This window comes from Haliotis rubra, unplaced genomic scaffold (genome assembly GCF_003918875.1).
Source record: "Haliotis rubra isolate DU_JTF1 unplaced genomic scaffold, ASM391887v1 Scf134, whole genome shotgun sequence".
NCBI lineage: Eukaryota > Metazoa > Mollusca > Gastropoda > Lepetellida > Haliotidae > Haliotis > Haliotis rubra.
Window position 1 is genome coordinate 114480 of NW_025765270.1, and position 19147 is coordinate 133626.

The following is a 19147-nucleotide window of genomic DNA, read 5'->3' on the forward strand; positions in this document are numbered from 1 at the left end:
TGAAAATTCAGGGCGTGTGGGAAACAGGAAACACAGAAAAAACTCATTATAGCCTTTGAGAACACTTGTACATGATGTAAACGGTGGGAAACTGTTATGGAAGCCGTGAAGGGACACTATCGCCATTACAACACTAAGGAAACAATATCCAATGTGCAACGACAATGATTTTACGTGTGCTTCAGAGGGATGAAAATGGAGAAACCAGAGAGAGAATAAGTTTGGTTTTGACGACTGAGTGAGTTTGGTTTTACGCCACTTTTAGCAATATTCCAGCAATATCACGGCGGGGGACACCAGAAATGGGCTTTTACTCATTGTACCCATGTGGGGATTCGAACCCGGGTCTTCGGCGTGACGAGCCAACGCTTTAACCACTAGACCACCCCACCACCCCTTTGGTTTTGAATAGAGGAGTTTTAACGTATAATAATACGTGGCTGGATACAATTTACGTATGGCACAGTTTGACAAGTCACAGTTGACTTCCCGCGGTACATGCCACTTTCATTGCAAAAACAAAATGTCTGCAATTAATTGTCAACTATTACTTCAATGAGTCAATAACGTAGGTCTCGGGGTCCATGGTGTGTACATGGGTGACTAGGCGTTAATGAGTTCGTGTTTGTTGAGAATAATGTGAAATTGGTGCTATCGCTGTAGAAGCGAAAAGCGCATCCTCAGTGGCCTCAGTGGCCGCATGGTAAGCGGAAGTTGTCGGCGTATAGAATGAGGTGATCTTACACAAGCCATTTCACACACGTTTTCACAAATGTTGCTGTAAACAATTTTAATGAATGAAAGTGGGACTTAATTTAATCCAATGAAATAAAATCTAGGAAGATCGTTTTGTTATGTGTTTTCTGGCATGATACGTTTTCGGATGGTGGTGTTGGCCCCTGCTATAGATCATAAGTAATCGGGTGATGGCGTGTCTATATGATAAAGTTGTCTCTTATATGTTAGTACGATGTCCCGATGTTCGTGTAATTATTTTTTTAAAAAACAAAAAAAATTAAGCATCTTAAAACCCATTACACACGGATATGTACAATGAACAGTTTTTTAATGCGACCCACGCTGAATTTCGCTAGTTTCAAGATCGTTTGCAACTAGCAAAGCAATTGCCATGTACTTATCAGCTGATCTATATTGTGACTACCACTGACTGGTTGTTTTATTCAGGTCAATGACGTTGTTCAATTTCATTGGCCCAGTGAGTTATGACTCAACAATATGGCGAAAGCAAAATAGCGATTTCCATAGCTTGTGCATGATTGTTTATGCAGGTATTTTGGTTTCAATTACGATTTTTTTTCAATAGTTAGTGTTTAATCTAGACAGTATTTCATGAGTACTGTCTAGATTGGCACTCTGTTGTTATTGACCATGTTTTGATGTCATTAAAACGTTTTGAACAAGCTTCATGTTTTATCTTTGTAGTGTGCTTTTTTTATGTGTATTAAGTGACTGACAAGCGTTTCAATTAAGCGCCCCCTTTATTCAATTTATTTTAGCGACCAGGGCTCTTACCACGTCCAATACGGGTATATCAACTACCCCGTTGGATAACTCTCCGGTAAAACCTTATTTTTTCCGGAAAATGTGCTCCTTTAAAAGAAATGATTCAACACGCAAGTTTTGTTTAGATGATTTTTAATGTGCTCCAAAGTTGCACCAATATTTCAAAATATATCAATGTTGGCGAACACATTTCTTACCATTCCAGATAATATTTGTCCGTCATTACGAATCTGAACTTCCTGTAACAACATGTGAGCTTCCTTACCACGTGACCGGATACCAGGACCTCTACAGGTTTGAAATGGTAAATTTCACCTTTTACCTTGGATATGAATCGGCATTCAGACCCGTTAACTATACACAAAGTTTGCGCTTGCGTACGGGAGACTACAGCAAATACTTTCACTCCATTACAAGGTATTTTTCTTAACTTTTCGCAACTGATCCAAAGGAATACAAGCTGGACATAATTTAGCTATCAATATTTCTCTCGTGGTCACCGCTCGTTTTCTTACAGTTAAGGCAACATTTTTTATTTCTGTTTCTCATCGTCCGACCGACTGTAAACTGGCAGCCAACCCGATAATAAAAAACAATTTGTCATAGTGCCGTCGCCTCGAACTCCGGACCTACCGACTGTTCATTCAGCTGCCTTCTTCCTGTCTCAGTGCTGAAGATTGTAGGTAGAGTAGGTAGAGGACAAGTGTAAATTCACAAGAGGGCTAAGCGCTAGGTATTAAATCCTTCTTTCTCAAATTTCATTATTAATACACAGTTTTGTATTAAAGGTATTAAAAAGTAACACAACTTTGTGACAGAAACATCTGATTCAATCTGTTTTGATGTACTCTGGTGTTATTGCTTGCAGTGCAAGCTGTATTATTGATTCAAAATCAGCAAATTTGACAACAAATGATCTTGGTGTATCTATTACCGATTTCTTGAATACCAAAGAAAGCAGAATCTTTTGTACTTTTCCGTCAGATTTAGCCATTCATAAACATTCAAAGTAAAACGGAATACTGACTGAGATTAGTTTTACGCCGCTTTTAGCAATATTCCAGCAGTATCACGGCAGGGGACACCAGAAATGGGCTTAACACATTGTGCCCATGTGGGGAATCGAACCCTGCTCTTCGGCGTGACGAGCCAACGCTTTAACCACTAGTCTACCCCACCGCCCCGTAAAACGGCATTAAAGTTACAGATGTGTTTGGCTTCTTTTCTGATGTAGATATGAATAAATCTAGATATTTTATTAATTTGTTTTATAGTAAACCGACCCAGCCGTGGATACGTGAAACACATAAACAACTGCTGCCCTTATATAACTGTGGTGTACATATTTCTTGGGCGTGACACAGTTTGATATAGGATATATATAACCGTGGCTTATAACGAGGCCACATATTACACATAACTTTGTTAAATGTCACAAACAACACAGTTAACGTAATCTCTGGTAGGTGGCTATATGGAGAATAAACTCTATTATCTACTATCTATATTTATAGTATATCAGTTATGTTGCGGTGAAATAACCGATACGCTAGAAAACTTTGACCTCTCATTCAAGACGTTGGTGCATAATCGGATCCACTACTTGGATACCCAAGCGTCGGGACATACAGACCTCGGGTAACACAAATACTAGGACACACAAGAAGTGGGACACAACGAGTTCCAGGACACACGGGCACTGGGAAACACAAGTACTAGGACACACATGTATAGTACGCACAAACACTAGAACACACGAGCATCCGTACACACAAACACTAGAACACACGAGCATCCGTACACACAAGCACTAGAACACACGAGCATCGGTACACACAAGCACTAGAACAAACAAGCATCGGTACAGACGAGCACTAGAACACACGAGCATCCGTACACACAAGCACTAGAACACACGAGCATCGGTACACACAAACACTAGAACACACGAGCATCCGTACACACAAACACTAGAACACACGAGCATCCGTACACACAAGCACTAGAACACACGAGCATCCGTACACACAAGCACTAGAACACACGAGCATCGGTACACACAAGCACTAGAACAAACAAGCATCGGTACACACAAGCACTAGAACACACGAGCATCCGTACACACAAACACTAGAACACACGAGCATCCGAACACACACAAAACACTAGAACACACGAGCATCCGTACACACAAGCACTAGAACACACGAGCATCGGTACACACAAGCACTAGAACACACGAGCATCGGTACACACAAGCACTAGAACAAACAAGCATCGGTACAGACGAGCACTAGAACACACGAGCATCCGTACACACAAACACTAGAACACACGATCATCCGTACACACAAGCATTAGAACACACGGGTATTGGTACACATAAGCACTAGACCACACGGGCACTGATACACACAAGCATTAAGACATATGGACATCGGTACACACAAGAACTAGGACACACTGGCATTGGTACACACAAGCACTTGGAACATACAAAGGTATGTTTTAATTCGAGTGTACTAGAAACAATATTGAAGGTTAACTGTACGTGAGATCGAACCAAAACAAATCACCGCTTTTCGCATTGGTCAAAAGTAGGTGATCTCCTTGTCGACCACTCAGTCGGGTTTCGATTCGTCTGTAACCACAGGTTAAGTCGCAAAAGTCAACATGACCCACTCCCTCAAAGGTCAGAGAAGTTTGGGTTCCCTTCAAAAACGAAAAATAAACATGTCTTAGGATCTCTAAAAAGCAAACACATATAGTATTCACGTATTTATTATACACTTTGGTACAAAAATATATACACACTATTTACAACTGTCACAAGGACACTATCAGAAGATATCGATGAGATGTACAACATATTTTACAGGCGCTTCCCATACTCCAGTTCCGCTCATCTCTGTAGTGTCATCGTGTATTATATACAGCTAAATGTACAACATCTAAAGGTTCCTTCTCAATCTACACATTACACGACAACGTGTTCCTACAAGTCGAAGATCGGATATTGAACATTGCGCGCTTTCAGATCTTCCGAATATGGACGTTTGCTATTTCGAAGTTCTGATAAGTCGAACAAGCGGCTGACTGTGCTTTTCAACTGATCGTATCTCTGCTAGTGTGGGGGTGGTTAATCTGATCGTCGCTTTGCCCTCTGCGGCTCGTTTCCGGATCTCCAGTACCTTCAGACCTACAACACACCAGAAGAATAACATGAACGTGAGAACCAACCGTTTGATACTGTAAGGAAAGGGTGGAGTATGTTTCAGGGTAATAGATTAAGAGTATTTGACCTGAGTTTGTCTCAAGGACAGTTATTGTGAATTAACACTACAACTGTCGGATTCCGTCTTGGTCAAGGGACGCACCTCTGAACAGCAATCATCCATATTTCCCGAAAGATCTTTACGCTCAAAAATGCATCTTCGAAAGTTATGTAAATAATCCATTTTAAACAAAATTAAGATTTGAAATGTACAAGGGATTTATTTGTTTCGAGACATCCTGTTGTAGGTCCCCGCGCAGGAATATATCACTGGTTGGGATAATTTATGGAGTAATATATGGGAGGTCAGAACTTCCGTGTTTCCGGTACACCGGAAGTTGGAGTTGGTTGAAGGTTATATCCATGAAAGTCTGTCTGCCATAAATGATTTGCATGCACGGGGTTGATTACATAAACACTGAGTCGACAGAGAATAACCAGCTTCGATCACATCTCAAAACATATTTCATTAGTTTTATAGGGAATATAGAGATGAAACAGTTGATCACTGAAAATCAGTAGAGGTGTCAGCACGTGCTGCCAGCCACAAGTGCCATTTACAAAGTAAGTGAGTGTTTCCTAACAGCAGAAGGGCTTCCTCGCGACACACCGGCCTTGACACAATCTGGACCCGACAATACATGATTAGCATCATGAGCACAGACCCACGTATTCTTGTGAGATGCCATTACTTTTTACCCCCTCGAACACTGTTCACTCAGCACACACTACGGCCACCCAACCCTTGATATCCTTTACAACATACACGGTGTTTTATGGACTATCCTGCATATACGTCTCCAGAAGGTTTATTGGCTTTAACCAGGCACGTACCCGCCACGGCCGACTGGAAACCTGCGTTGTAGTCCGTGGTGACTTCGTTGTGGATGTAGTCGGCTCTGTCGTCAACGAAGTTGTCGTAGATATCCGGCCCTCCCACCAGAGCTCCATACAGCGTGTGGGTGTTGGGTTCTGATTTAGAGAAGTCCGACCAGGTGCAAGGCCAGGGACTAGGGTCGCATGAGCTGTCAAGAGTAAATCGTAAAATGTTCCGGTAACAGTTGTTCTGAACTGGTGCTTCCAAACACATGGTCTGTGTTGAAGCGTGGTACAGACCACGGCCCCATACTCAAACATATTATAAGACATGCAGCTAATGACAAAGACGTTTCCAGGGTACATTGTAGTCCAAATGTGATATCATAAGTTGTAGATCAGAGCAGAATTAATCCAAATATCCCCTATGAAAGTGTTTAAAATGTGACAGAACAGAATTGAAAGGTCATGACTTGTAATACTAATGCGTGTTTGACCCGGGCGACAGTATTCCATGCTTTAGCAACGCTTTCGGAAGGCTTAATGGAAGACATAAAGCCTTTAGACGCGCTTGACGCATCGGTGACAAAATGATTCCTGTGTTTCTTCAGCCGAAGGATTGAATACACTGTGAATGTGTTTGCTTCGGGGTTTTACTGCATGGCAGTGATTCATAAATGGATGCACATTATACACATGTAACCGGAATTTATATTATGTCATATAAAATAATATTTATATTATGGACAGTATTTGTCCTGATGAGTGAGAGTTTGGCCTTCTTCAGTAGGACCTTCAAGCAGTAGACTACTTGACCTGCCTGGAAGCATGATGTGGTCGTGTCGGGGGATTGAAGCCGAAGCCGATGACGTAGCTCCTGCCCCCTCCCCAGCATGTAGTGAATCTGGTCCTTAGCCCAATTCCGGTACAGGTCTGGCTTGATGCCTAGGTTGGCTGCTGCCAGGGCAACGGTAGCCATGTTGGCTGCAATGGAATAACAATGTTATTCTATATTGAAGCTTCTTCACAGTACTGTAATGGCTGATAGGACTATTGAGGGAGTGAGTATAGCAGTACGCCACTTTTTTCACTTTTCCAGCAATATCGTAAGTATTAATTGCTGTTATTAATTGATGACAAGTCAAATTTTGTACTTAGGTGGTTGATGATATTTCCAACCATAAGATCATAGAAAAGAAATGTGTGTTTCAGTAACAAACTCAAAGCAAAATACCTCGTAGTCCTCCAAATATAATTATTGTGGGGCTTTCCACTTCGTCAAAAACCACAATGTTTTTCAGTTTGCTTTCACCGAGCCTCCGAATGTATTAATGCAATTTGAGCATCCTAACTACATTATGAGTGTAAAAGTGACTCATGTGCCCAAAAAAGTGTCTTCATTGTGAATTACGAGTCACAAACACATCTTCGTGTTGCCAAAACGCCTGTCAGTTTATTATAAAACTGGTAAACTAAACAAACCGCTTCAATCGGAGACTCTGCTACCACACCTACCGGAGTATCTGAGGGATCCCCATCTCTGCCTGAACGCCAGTCCTTTGGGGGTATAGTCGACGGCCCCCCCAGGGAGCCAGTCCCTCATGAAGTCCTCGATCTCCAGTCGGTACCGTCGCTGCTTCGTCAGCTTGTAGAGCAACACCTGAAAACAATATTACACCGCGGTGTGGCGGCTTCAAACGACAGGAGTTGGACAGAGGTTAATCGTTTAACACTTTCACGAAAATTCCGAGGGCAGGTACAGTCTGTTTGCAGTGAAAACGTACCGATGAATTTCACTTTAAAAGAAAAGGTAAATCGAATAAAGTGTAATTTAGACTGCAAATCCTCATAATTCTGCCTCGCCAATTGAACATTTTTATATCAGAATTTGATTCAGCTTAGGATAAAAGTTCTTTAGTAAACGATCATAGTTTTACATCGCTATTATTGATTTGTATTACAAGGGGGGTATGCACATCAAATGAAACACCGAGAACAAGTAGAGTTGGTCTAAGTTAACGCTCATCACGTACCGCACGTGCAATTTGTTTCGTTGTTCCAACTACTGCGCTTACCCCCTTGTAATACAAACCAATAATAACGATCTGAAACTATGATCGTTTGTTAAACAAATTTTACCCTAAGTTGAATAAAATTCTGAGATTTAAATGTTCAATTGGCATGGTAAAATTATGAGGATTCACAATCTTAATTTCACTTTATTTGACTTACTTTTTTGTTTAAAGTGAAATTCATCGGTACGTTTTCACTGCAAACAGACTATAGGGTGTGCTTTCATATGGCACTCATTTCACATGGTTCATATGACTAAAAACATGTATGCCTGTCCCTCATCAGCCAGCCTTAAATGGGTACCCGGTATGATAACGATCATCAGATTGCAAGCCCATCTGCGCCTGGCTGCTCTCCATAGGGAGATGTGAACGTCACTTTGAAAGCGTAACCAGAATTGGTTAAATGCAAATATTTTCATTATTCATTTATTTTTTAATGATTTTCTTGTTTACCCGGACATCAGTAAAAGTATTCATTTTCCTTTACACAGTTTTGTTGTGTGTTTAAGAACAGTGACGTGTTGTCCGCGTGTGACTGCGCCATCTTACCGTGGCCCCTGCCGTCTTTTCATCCCATGACTGGGCCCAGCTTCCCCGATCGTAGTTCCGCTCGGCCGCCACGAGGTACTTCCTCAAGCCGGTGGCGCGGTATAGCCATGCTGCCGCCCACGTCAACTCGTCACGGTAGCCGGACGACCTGGATAAAAGAAGGACATCATGAACGTTCGGAAGTGTTCCACGAATGTGTTCTAACTCTTTCCAAGCAGCATCGTTAACCGTCTTCAATCGTTGAAAAGCATGGTTTTGCAGGAAGAAAGAGAAACAGTTACGGAAATTGGAGGTCGCTGACAGATGAATAGCTTGAGGAAAACTAGTTATTAAAAATAAATAAGGTTCACATTTTCTTGTCATTTTAATACTTATTATTTCCGATAAATAATTCATTTTGATATTAATGTCACACATAAAAAGACCCATATTGAAGGAAAATGCAATGATTGTATCAAACGTAATTGACGCTCACCTTTTCACAAGCACCTACGAGTCTTGGGTCATGAACACAGGTTAATGATTCAATCGGAACTTTACTGTGGACCTTGTGTTATTTGCGTATGTTTATTTACTAATGAGTGATGTGGTCTGGATGAATGAGGGTGTATTGGGGGCGAGATTTTAAGGAAAGGAGGCTTTCATGTTTTCATGGTTTGTATATTGGTGGGAAGTGGGTCAAGGTAGCCTGACAGCCGCACCTTCTTCAGTTGCTAAGTCGCTGTCAATGTGCTTCATCCTCTGACCGCAATGCCTCCCTAGCATTAGGTGGGGAGTATATCCTACGCTACAGGTACATTGTGTGGGGATGTGAAGCTAGATAGGATCATACATGTCATTCACTACTGATTTCCTTGTTTCCTATGACGTATGACTTAATCCCTTGCAGTATGAACTGCACCCCACGTTTCCGTGTGAATAAATGGTGATATTCCATGTCCAGAGACCATGAATCTCATTATGAAGAGTTCACCCACAGTTTAGGTTCCTGTCAAGTAAATCTCTTTCACAGCGTTCGGTACATTCGTGGGGGTGTGCCTCGGATTACTAGGAAGTACATTACCGTAAAGCCACATAAACAACACGGCAGACTGTGACAATTTCAGGTCCAGGCATATATATTTGCCTAAAAAGCGTAACTGTGTTTGTTACTTTATTGAAACTAATAACATCATGTTGGTCAATTGTCTGATTGTTTCATCATAACAATGACAGAGCCTATACCTGGTAAAGGGAGGCAGAAGGGCACACCGTAAAAGACGGGATGTTTAACTACTCAATTAGCAATGTTCCACATGGGTACTATGTTCGAAGCCCATTTCTGGTGTCCTCCGCCGTGATATTGCTGGAATATTGCAACAAGCGGCGTAAAACCATACTCACTCACACAATTAGCAATGTCAATATCGGGTGTGCTCACAAATTGCGCTGATACAGACGAGGCCGGAGGATGCACTGAAGACAGGTGAACGGCCTGGGGATGTTGTTCTAACAACAAGGAATATATGAGTTCAATAAGAATCATATCGGCCTAGTGGGATAGTGTATAAATACCAAGTTACATTACACACACTCTTGATTGTATCTTAAAAGACAAAGCCATAGCAACAATCTCATTAAAATTATATTTCAGTTCTCGCTGAATTACGAGGTGGCCAGACCGAAAAACTAATATTCATGACATTGCGGTCACAATAACATATCGGTATCAAATTATACTTGTAAGACAACAGCTCAGATATGTTGGTTTTGCAAGATGTAACGAAAGTTATTTACGATTACACGTTCTCAGTACAGATTGTAGTATTGTTTGGGGTTGAGTCTCATCTGGGGTTGGAACCTGCACTCACAGTGGTTGGGCTTCGTACTTAGATCTCATCTAGATTCCGATTCAGACCGAAACATTCCCAGAAATAACGTCTACTGTCAGATAGCCAACGTTCCCTTTATGTCGTGCATTACTCAAGAAGCTCCAGGCGCGAGATTTCGTGGCTTTCGGGGTATAATCGACCATGCTCTTCTAATATGTCCAACCCGTGAAGGTCCGGGTTAGAATGAACCTTCAGTAACCCATGCTTGTCGTAAGAGGCGACTAACGGGATCGGGTGGTCAGGCTCGCTGGCTTGGTTGACACATGTCATCGTATCCCAATTGCGCAGATCGATGCTCATGCTGTTGATCACTGGGTTGTCTGGTCCAGACTCGATTATTTACAGACCGCCGCCACATAGCTGGAATATTGCTGAGTGCGGCGTAAAACTAAACTCACTCACTCACTCTAATATATCCAAGATCATCACAAAACTTGTCTTGCCTTTGCGTGTGTTTGTGTCAGGTGTCAGCGATGGGGAAGGGTACGAGCACCTGGTTTCATCACTAAATGATTTTTATCCATAAACACATTCCAAAAATATACCAGTTGTTTAAATCGGACAATGGGCTTTGCTTCTACCGGGATTTCATATAAATATGGAAAGGGTAATGGCATTTCAGAAGAGGTGAAACACTTATCAATACTCGCAGGCATCCCGTCTACTATGTCCCCATTCTATCATGATGAGTACCCACGGACCGCTGCTTAGCATTGAGAACGTAGGTGCGATGGAGGTGATGGCGCCACTGCCGTCATCTTTAAAACAAAACTATGGGTAGCATGTCTAGAGGATCTGTTATAAATAGGATGGAGTGAGTGGGTTAGTGAGTGAGTATAGTTTTACGCCGCATTTAGCAATATTCCAGCAATATCACGGGGGTGGGGGTGACACCAGAAATGGGCTTCACACATTGTACCCATGTGGCCAGCGCTGTAACCACAAAGCTACCCCACTGCCCCGTTATAGGGTGGACATACAATACTATGTGCGATTGAGGACAATCTATATCATCCCATTGCGATCACCTTCATAAATAGTCCCATACTTTCCGATACATAATGACGACTAAAGGCTACAACTCACGAGTAGAATTCCTCCACGATAGGGATGCTGTCACTGTACTTTCCTCGATATCGCTCAGCAAAGTCGAAAAGTTCCTCCGCGTGACGAAGTAGTTCCGCCGCATAGACAGGGTCTAGGATGAATGTCGAATCATACAGGGCACAAGGTATATAATCAAGTATGTGTTGGAAGCTAAGCTGTCTGTACAGAGGCATCATAGAAGCTACTGACAAGGACGTAAAAGTATTAGAATTATAACTACCTTCCGGTTTCTTTGATGAAGAGTATTTAGCACAAAAACTACACTTATATCTCGTAACTCTGAAGCCGCTTATGGATAGAACTAGTAGTCATTTGCCCAATTGTCCCTGGAATTTGTCATAGCGTTCAAAGGAAGATGATGAAGGAATGAAGATTGAGTTCGACTCAAAGAGGTTTCACCGCGGATCTGACAGGAGGTTTCTTTTGGCCCAAAATAGTACACCCGATGCCTATTTAAATTGTAATTGATGCTAATGATCCTATAACCAAAATATTCTGAACGATTGAAACATTAAAACTAACAATAGCCGTTGATGGCATCTTACATGAAACTTACACTTCTATTCTGTTAAAGAGTATGTTCAGTGTGTGAATGTTTGATGTTCTTCTTGAAATGTCTCGTTAAGGTTAAGGCTTCTGAACATATTCAATGGTACATCAGTAAAATCTACATGACACCCAACCGAGGTCCCTATGGCCACACCTTGTACCATTACTGAAACCGTATTACTAAGAATCCAATGGAATTGAAAATAGAGCTAAGCGAAACAAATGGATCTAAATATATTAACAATAACTGCAGCACATGAGGTACCTCTTGGTTTAAACGCAACAAATCCAGCAGCCAACGCAGCCGCCGTTTCTCCAATGACGTCACTTCCGGGCCGTTCCGGGGTCAAGCGATACGACGGTCTGTACATGTCCATGTCTTCCGGTCTTCCCCAGAAGCTGTGGTCTACATACGGGTCACCTACCTTGAATATATCGCAGCATACGTCAGATATAAGTAAAACATATTGTTACATTATTCAAACTGGGCATTCGTACCGTCCATTACTGAGTTTGGTGGCAGACATTACAGCATCATCACCGTCCATGAGCTTCACACGGATACCCATGTGGGGAGCCATCGGCGTGACGATAATGCTTTTCCATTTGTACCCCACCGCATCCGTTGAGGGATAATGCCATGTGATAATGCTTTCCCTTTTGTGCATCCCTGTCTGGACTTGTGTTGGTTTTATATCGCAAGCCTACTTAGAGAACATGGTGCGTGGATATCATGAATACACTACTCGGACACAGTATACTGACTCAAAGCCGACAAGCCCGTTTAACACTTTCAAAGTTCTAACGTCTTCTGGTATGGGACGTTTGGGGGATCGAACACCAGACCTTCTGCACTACTGGCAGACACTCCATCCACTAGACTAAGGTGGGTGTCGCATAAACAACGTTCAGTTGCAGCAAGGTTATGACCTCGCCATGTTAATAGGCTATACTTGATGATTAACCTCCTGGCTGATTTATTTTTCAGGGACATTTTGTTTGATGTAATGTATTAGGCCAAAGCAAAGTGGGTTTAACCTTGAAACAGAACACAGAAACACTTCCTGGTGTATTATCCAACACACAGAGACGCCGATACGTTCCAGAACGTGAACTTGACATTGCCAGATGTCAATACACATGAACTCCATGAACATATTCGTGAAAGCTGGACAATATTTCAGAGAAAATCACGATCAGGACGTGTTCAGTTAGGCGTGGACCTCCATCACATGTAACGGAAACAAGTTTAGATTGAGGTTGTAACAAAGTTAACAAAAATATATTACATCTTACCCAGGAAGCAAAGCACAAAATCAGGTACCATATTCACCTGTACATACCTGTGTCAAATATGCACTGAATGTCATACTTACATATGATCATGTATACTACTGAAAACAAGTTCAGGAACGCCCGACTATGTTTACACTATCATAGCCGATAGTTATTATATCACTTCAAACTGTAGGTGTTCCTAAACATTGTTGTTGTTTAACGCCGCACTCAGCATTATTCCAGCTATATGGAGGCGGTCTGTAAATAATCGAGTCTGGACCATACAATCCAGTGATCCACATCATGGGCATCGATACGCATGTGTCAATAAAATCAATCAGGTCAGCGAGCCTGACCACATGATCCCGTTAGTCGTCTCTTACGACAAGCATGGGTGGCTGATGACCAATTCCAACCCAGATTTCCACGGGTCTCAACTTGGTAGGAGTAACATATAGTCGAAACGAAGAATTTATGCTTCATTCGAAACCCTACGCAATCCATATCTCGTTGGAAACATCAAACTAGTAGTGTTGTTTCTCATGACACATTCGCAGAAAATATAGGTAGACACCGTGAAATACACATCTCTATTTCCCAAGATCTCCCTCTAATTGTACCATATGAACACAATGAGACAGTAGTTAGGTAGCCATGGCCGTGTGATGCCATATCGTAATTACGGAACTGCAGTTCTGCAGTTCAGGCAATGCAGTTCTTTTTATCAAAACCAAATCTAGTATGCACAAAACACGTGTGAGCAAAAATGAAAGAATGTTGTTTAAAGCCTCAGTGAACAATATCCCACCTATACTGCGGTGGTCTGTTAACAGTCGAGTCACCCGACAACTGAAACCTAGTATGTTTACGACAAACTCGTTGGTGAGCAAATCCTCTTTAGTTGAAAGATCCTGTTGTTTACAATCGATCCTCCTCAGTGAACGATCCTCTTTATCCCACCTATACTGCTTTGGTGGTCTGTTAACAGTTTTCGATCGTCTTTTATCGGATTTACCATCGGAACGTCTGTTTGTTTGCCTTTACGACGTTCCATCCTCGATTTAGTTAATTTGGGCTACATTCGATTCACTTTATTTGACTTTTACGACATACGATCCGTTCAGATGGCTTTGATGACACTCGATTTTCTTTTGTGGATTTATGCGACAAGTAAATTCTACTGCGACCTATTCTTCCCCGGAAACCCTATCGGTGATGATAACTATAAAACATGCAAATGGATAATACACAGCTGATCCTAAGAGAGCACAAAATTGTCAATGCCCACTCTCAGTGCCTGTTAGCCGCTGGAATGTCTGGATCAACATTTCAATATTCTACTGTTTATCTATCCGCTACTTGAACAGAACTATTAACCGTCAACGTGAATAATCAGTCTCAATTATGCTCCAAAACAGATATATTTGGGCCTAAAGGGGCAAATATGTGCTGGAAATTATCACAGAAACGATCCGTGAAGGTCCGGGTTAGAATATTGATCTTCAGTAACCCATGCTTGTCGTAAGAGGCGACTAACGGGATCGAGTGGTCAGGCTCGCTGACTTGGTTGACACATGTCATCGGTTCCCAATTGCGTAGATCGATGCTCATGCTTTTGATCACTGGATTGTCTGGTCCAGACTCGATTATTTACAGACCGCCGCCATATAGCTGGAATATTGCTGAGTGCGGCGTACAACTAAACTCACTCACTCACTATCACAGAAACTCGTCCTACCTGGGCATAGAACTCATACTTGGTGGGGTGAGCTTTCTGGAAGTAATCAAGTGGCCACTTGACACAGTCGTACATGTCCTCCAGGAGACCCGTTCCCTCGTACGCCTCCTTGAACTCCAGGAACCCCCACAGCAACATCGTCGTCGCCCCCGCCATCGGGTGCCCAAACTTAACGTAGTCGCCAGCTGCAATATCAGGAAGTCGGGTGAGGTGCGCACTCAGACAAGTCGCAGAGCCTAGCCACCCAATCTACAGTTAAGTCGACTTTTTCGGCAGCCATGATATACCGAGGCAGCTCCCACTGAAGGGCTGGTTATGGCTGCTACACCGATAACTGTGATACAGTTGAAATATCACTCACTCACTTACTCAATCACACACTCACACACTCACTCACACACTCGCCCACTCACTCACTCACCGTCACACCAATTGAAATATCACTCTCACCCAATCACTCAATCACACACTCACTCACTCACTCACTCACTCACTCACTCACCGTCATACCAGCCTCCGCTGAGGTCCTCTCCAAACATCCCCCTGTCATCCGTGGCCGAGTTGCCCCTCCACGTGATTCGGTTGTTGTCAGGGAGGTACCCTGACCTCTGAGCCTCGTAGAAGAGAATAGATTTATACATAGCCTCTCCATAGTTGTAGCCTGGAACAGACGTGGAGACACTCACTGTTACAGATTGTATATGTGAAATACTATAACTATATCCATTAGACAAGGTTCACCAACACATTGACGGCTTGTGATACGACAAAAACCTACGCTACATCAGTGCTCACGTAGTATCACGAAACAAAGCCCATATTATTTTTTTTAAACTTGCGTTTTGTTAACCCATATTGTGAATCGGAATTTAAGAATATATTTGGAGCATTTATTGCACTCGACTTGAGTTAACATAAAGAGTAATGAACATAATGTTTAAACTGTATGACAAAAAGGTTGCATCGGAAATCCGTTGCATTGCGAAATCTTGCCCAGTAATTTGTTCTAAACAAGATTAAGAATGTAAATGTTTGAGAACGTTTTAAATCAACCATTTATTAACAAAATGTGTTCAACACGAGGGGAAAGAAAACGTTTTTTGTTTATCTACCGGCGTACAACGTGAATATGTTTGTGCTCAACGTGTCCCGAGTAACACGATTTCCTGCAGAAATGTTTTTGTAAAAAACATGTGCAAACGTTTTATACAATCACACGGGGATTGTTATCATCAGCAAAAATACCTTTGGGTGTTGTTTTTTTGTTTTTGGGGTTTTTTTACGTAAATATTCTCCTCAATGATCACCATACCGCGATATACATTTAGTGACATATACTTATCATATCTCTTTTTGCAAAGTTTTTGTGAGGATGGAACACATATCCTTGAATGCATTATATAGACTGAGAATCCCCCACCCAACCCCAACCCAACCCCACCCCACCTGTACTGATCTGCCGGTGTTCGTATCATAATCCTGATATAATTATTAATATCGGCAGACTCGATGATGATATATATATATATATATTGCCCATATGGTGATGACGTAATTGTAGCGTAGGGTTGGTTGCTTGCTTTGTTGTTTAACGGCGCACTCAGCAATATTCCAGTTATATGGCGGTGGTCTGTAAATGATCACTGCAAACTATGCAGTGATCTTAACTCCCACGTGTTTGATAGATGTTTGTCAGACAGCCGACCATACCCCCTGTGGAAACACTCGAGAGGATCCTTTCCATGATTTCCTTCAGTGTCCTCTACGGATTTAGATTTAATAAATACATCTTTCAAAATAATATAAGTTTACATGTGATTATTCACCACTTAACTCTAAAACTGCCAAATTTATCAAATCTTTACTTTGTTCAATATTTTAATATGCATCAATATGCTGTATGTTCACTGTGTCACTATATGTGACTTTTGAGAATAAAATTTCTGTTCTGTCCTGTTCAGTAAGAGGATTAGTAATATGTTTTGAGAAGGGCACAGGAGGTAGGAGTGTGTTGTATACCCTGTGGTGACTTTGGGTCAGCTCATTTATTAAATAGGGGTGGACAGCATGGCTCAGCTAATTAGTGTACTCATTGAGTCTGTCTTATGGATGGTCTGTCTTTTGGGAGGTCTGTCTTTTGGGAGTGGACCCGATTTACAAATTGTGTCAACACACCACGTAGATCATAACCCATTAGTGCGGGGTCCGAACCCGGAACGTATGCAGCAGGACGAGCGGACACCCTCACACGGGTATATATCACTTCCTGAAAACAAAGAGTTGTTATGTCCGCCTAGTCTCAGTCCATTTAATTTAGACGTTCATGTACTAATGTTTCATAAAATATACATGTTGTGGTAAAACTGCGGCTGATTATACGTAATGCTGATTAATGTTATTTAATTTTCTTTTGTTAATTTTGTGTGTATGCGTGCGTGTGTGCATGTGCGCGTGCGTGTGTGGGGGGGAATTTGGGGGCTTATATGTTTTGATTTCTTATGGTTTTTGTTGGAGGGGGTGGGGGGCATTCTACTGGCATTCATCTTACTTTGTTATTCCATATTTCCAAGATACTTTGGGATATTGAAAGATCTTGTTTGTTCAGACTTGCTATCTGTTAAGACGTCCTTGGATTGACATTCTAAACGTAATCCCACTGTCATCGCAGTGATGTGACGAAGGACGCCACACCAATACTGTGACGTCATCAGTACGGTCACGAGTCTTAATATCTATCAGAACACGAGACAACAAGAAGAACATTTATTGAAATCTGTTTCGTGAGATAATCGGGACAGGGTATTCCATGGCGTGACGTTTTATATTTACTTCAACAGAGTCGATGTTGATGACGACGGTGGACTGACGTTCACGGGTCCATCGCAAGCTATTTATCAATCATTCTGAGTCAGCTACAACAGATTTGTTACTGGGGAAACATAAAAAATGTCCCCAACTGTGTTGCAAAACAAACATATTTCTTAATGTTTTTCTTTCTTTATCGACTGCAGAATTTCTGCGCTTGAACACGGCAAAAGTATTTAAAATTATCCTTTCCCTTTTAGTTTTAACAACATCCAACAATTGTCGCCATCGTTTTACAAACAGACCCATCCGTGTAGTATAAGATACTTAGCTAAGGGAAAAACGACTAACTCTTATACATATCCTACCCATCAAAAGCACTAACTATATGTTATGTATATATATGTGGTTACATCGAAGATGAATTTCTCCACTAACTTGGGAAACCATCTGCAAACCTTATGCAGATGAACTGCACGGGGATCATGCATCAACTTGCTGAAAAGCATGTGCAAATATCGTGCATGTCAACAGATGCATTTTGCTGTAAAGTTTCGTAAGAATTCGCCAATTTTCACTGTGTTTCATCATTTATTGAACTCATGACAATTATCTTTTCAACGTTACGAATTTGTTTTACAATACATCAGTTCATCTGCTGTCATGTCTTTCACACCAGGCTATAACGAGGTCAGTTTTTACCACGTAAACCTTTGGTAATCTGGAATATCGAAATGATTTAACGGTGCCTAGATCTAAATGATAATTAACAAAAAACAGTAAAATAGTCCGAATTCCAAGTTTCCCTTACCTCCTTCAGGGTCAGGCCAAGGCGGGGTAGGTCCTGGCGGGGTGACCGGCGTCTCCTCGTCCTCTGGGGGTACAACTGGGATCCAGGGCCAGAAGTTGTGTTTTGGGAGTCCATAGTACGTTTTGTTGTCCTTCACTGGAGGGATGATTGGTATATACGGCCAGAAGTTATGTCGAGGTAGCCCGAAAGTTGTCGGAATACGGCCGTTCAGGAACGGACGGACAAGAAATACAGCATGAACGACGGTGACGACGACGCACACGGTGAGAAGAAAGAACGAGGTATGCATCATGACTGAAGCTAGTGAGACAGGTGCGAAGTGATGATCATCCCTACCTAAACAGGCCCTCTCATATCTGCAGCCGCCGGTGAGAACCTGTTCTCAAATCCATGTATACAGTCCGTGAGAGAAAATCTTTACCAGGCTTGTGTAAAACTGTCAGTCCAGCACACACACAGCTCGTGTGTGAAGATCAATGGCACAACTTGACTGTGTCTCGCATATACCAGTTGGTTTCAGCATATACACAAAACTAAACGTATACATGTTCCACCACTGTAGACATCCTCTCGCCCCCAATGCCTCTATTCAACTGAACGAAAAGCCCTTAACAGAAAAAATACACCTTTTATATTTTTTCAGTTTTTCCGTTCTTATTTTCCCGATAGTCCACGGCTGTCAAACTCCAACTGTTTTCCGGCGATCGAACCCTAGGGTAATTAAGTTCGCATATTTCCTATGTACTTTGC

General features: G+C 42.0%; 1 protein-coding gene across 1 annotated transcript; it reads right to left on the reverse strand.

The window, feature by feature from the left end:
- Positions 1–4377: 4377 nt before the first annotated feature.
- Positions 4378–18686, reverse strand: LOC124267843 (endoglucanase E-4-like). The gene is given in 11 exon segments (XM_046702833.1): positions 4378–4723; positions 5633–5823; positions 6435–6500; positions 6502–6598; positions 7130–7274; positions 8239–8386; positions 11196–11307; positions 12031–12190; positions 14782–14966; positions 15284–15466; positions 18398–18686. Coding segments are annotated over 11 exon segments (1716 nt in total). The 3' UTR covers positions 4378–4583.
- Between the last annotated feature and the right edge of the window lie 461 nt (positions 18687–19147).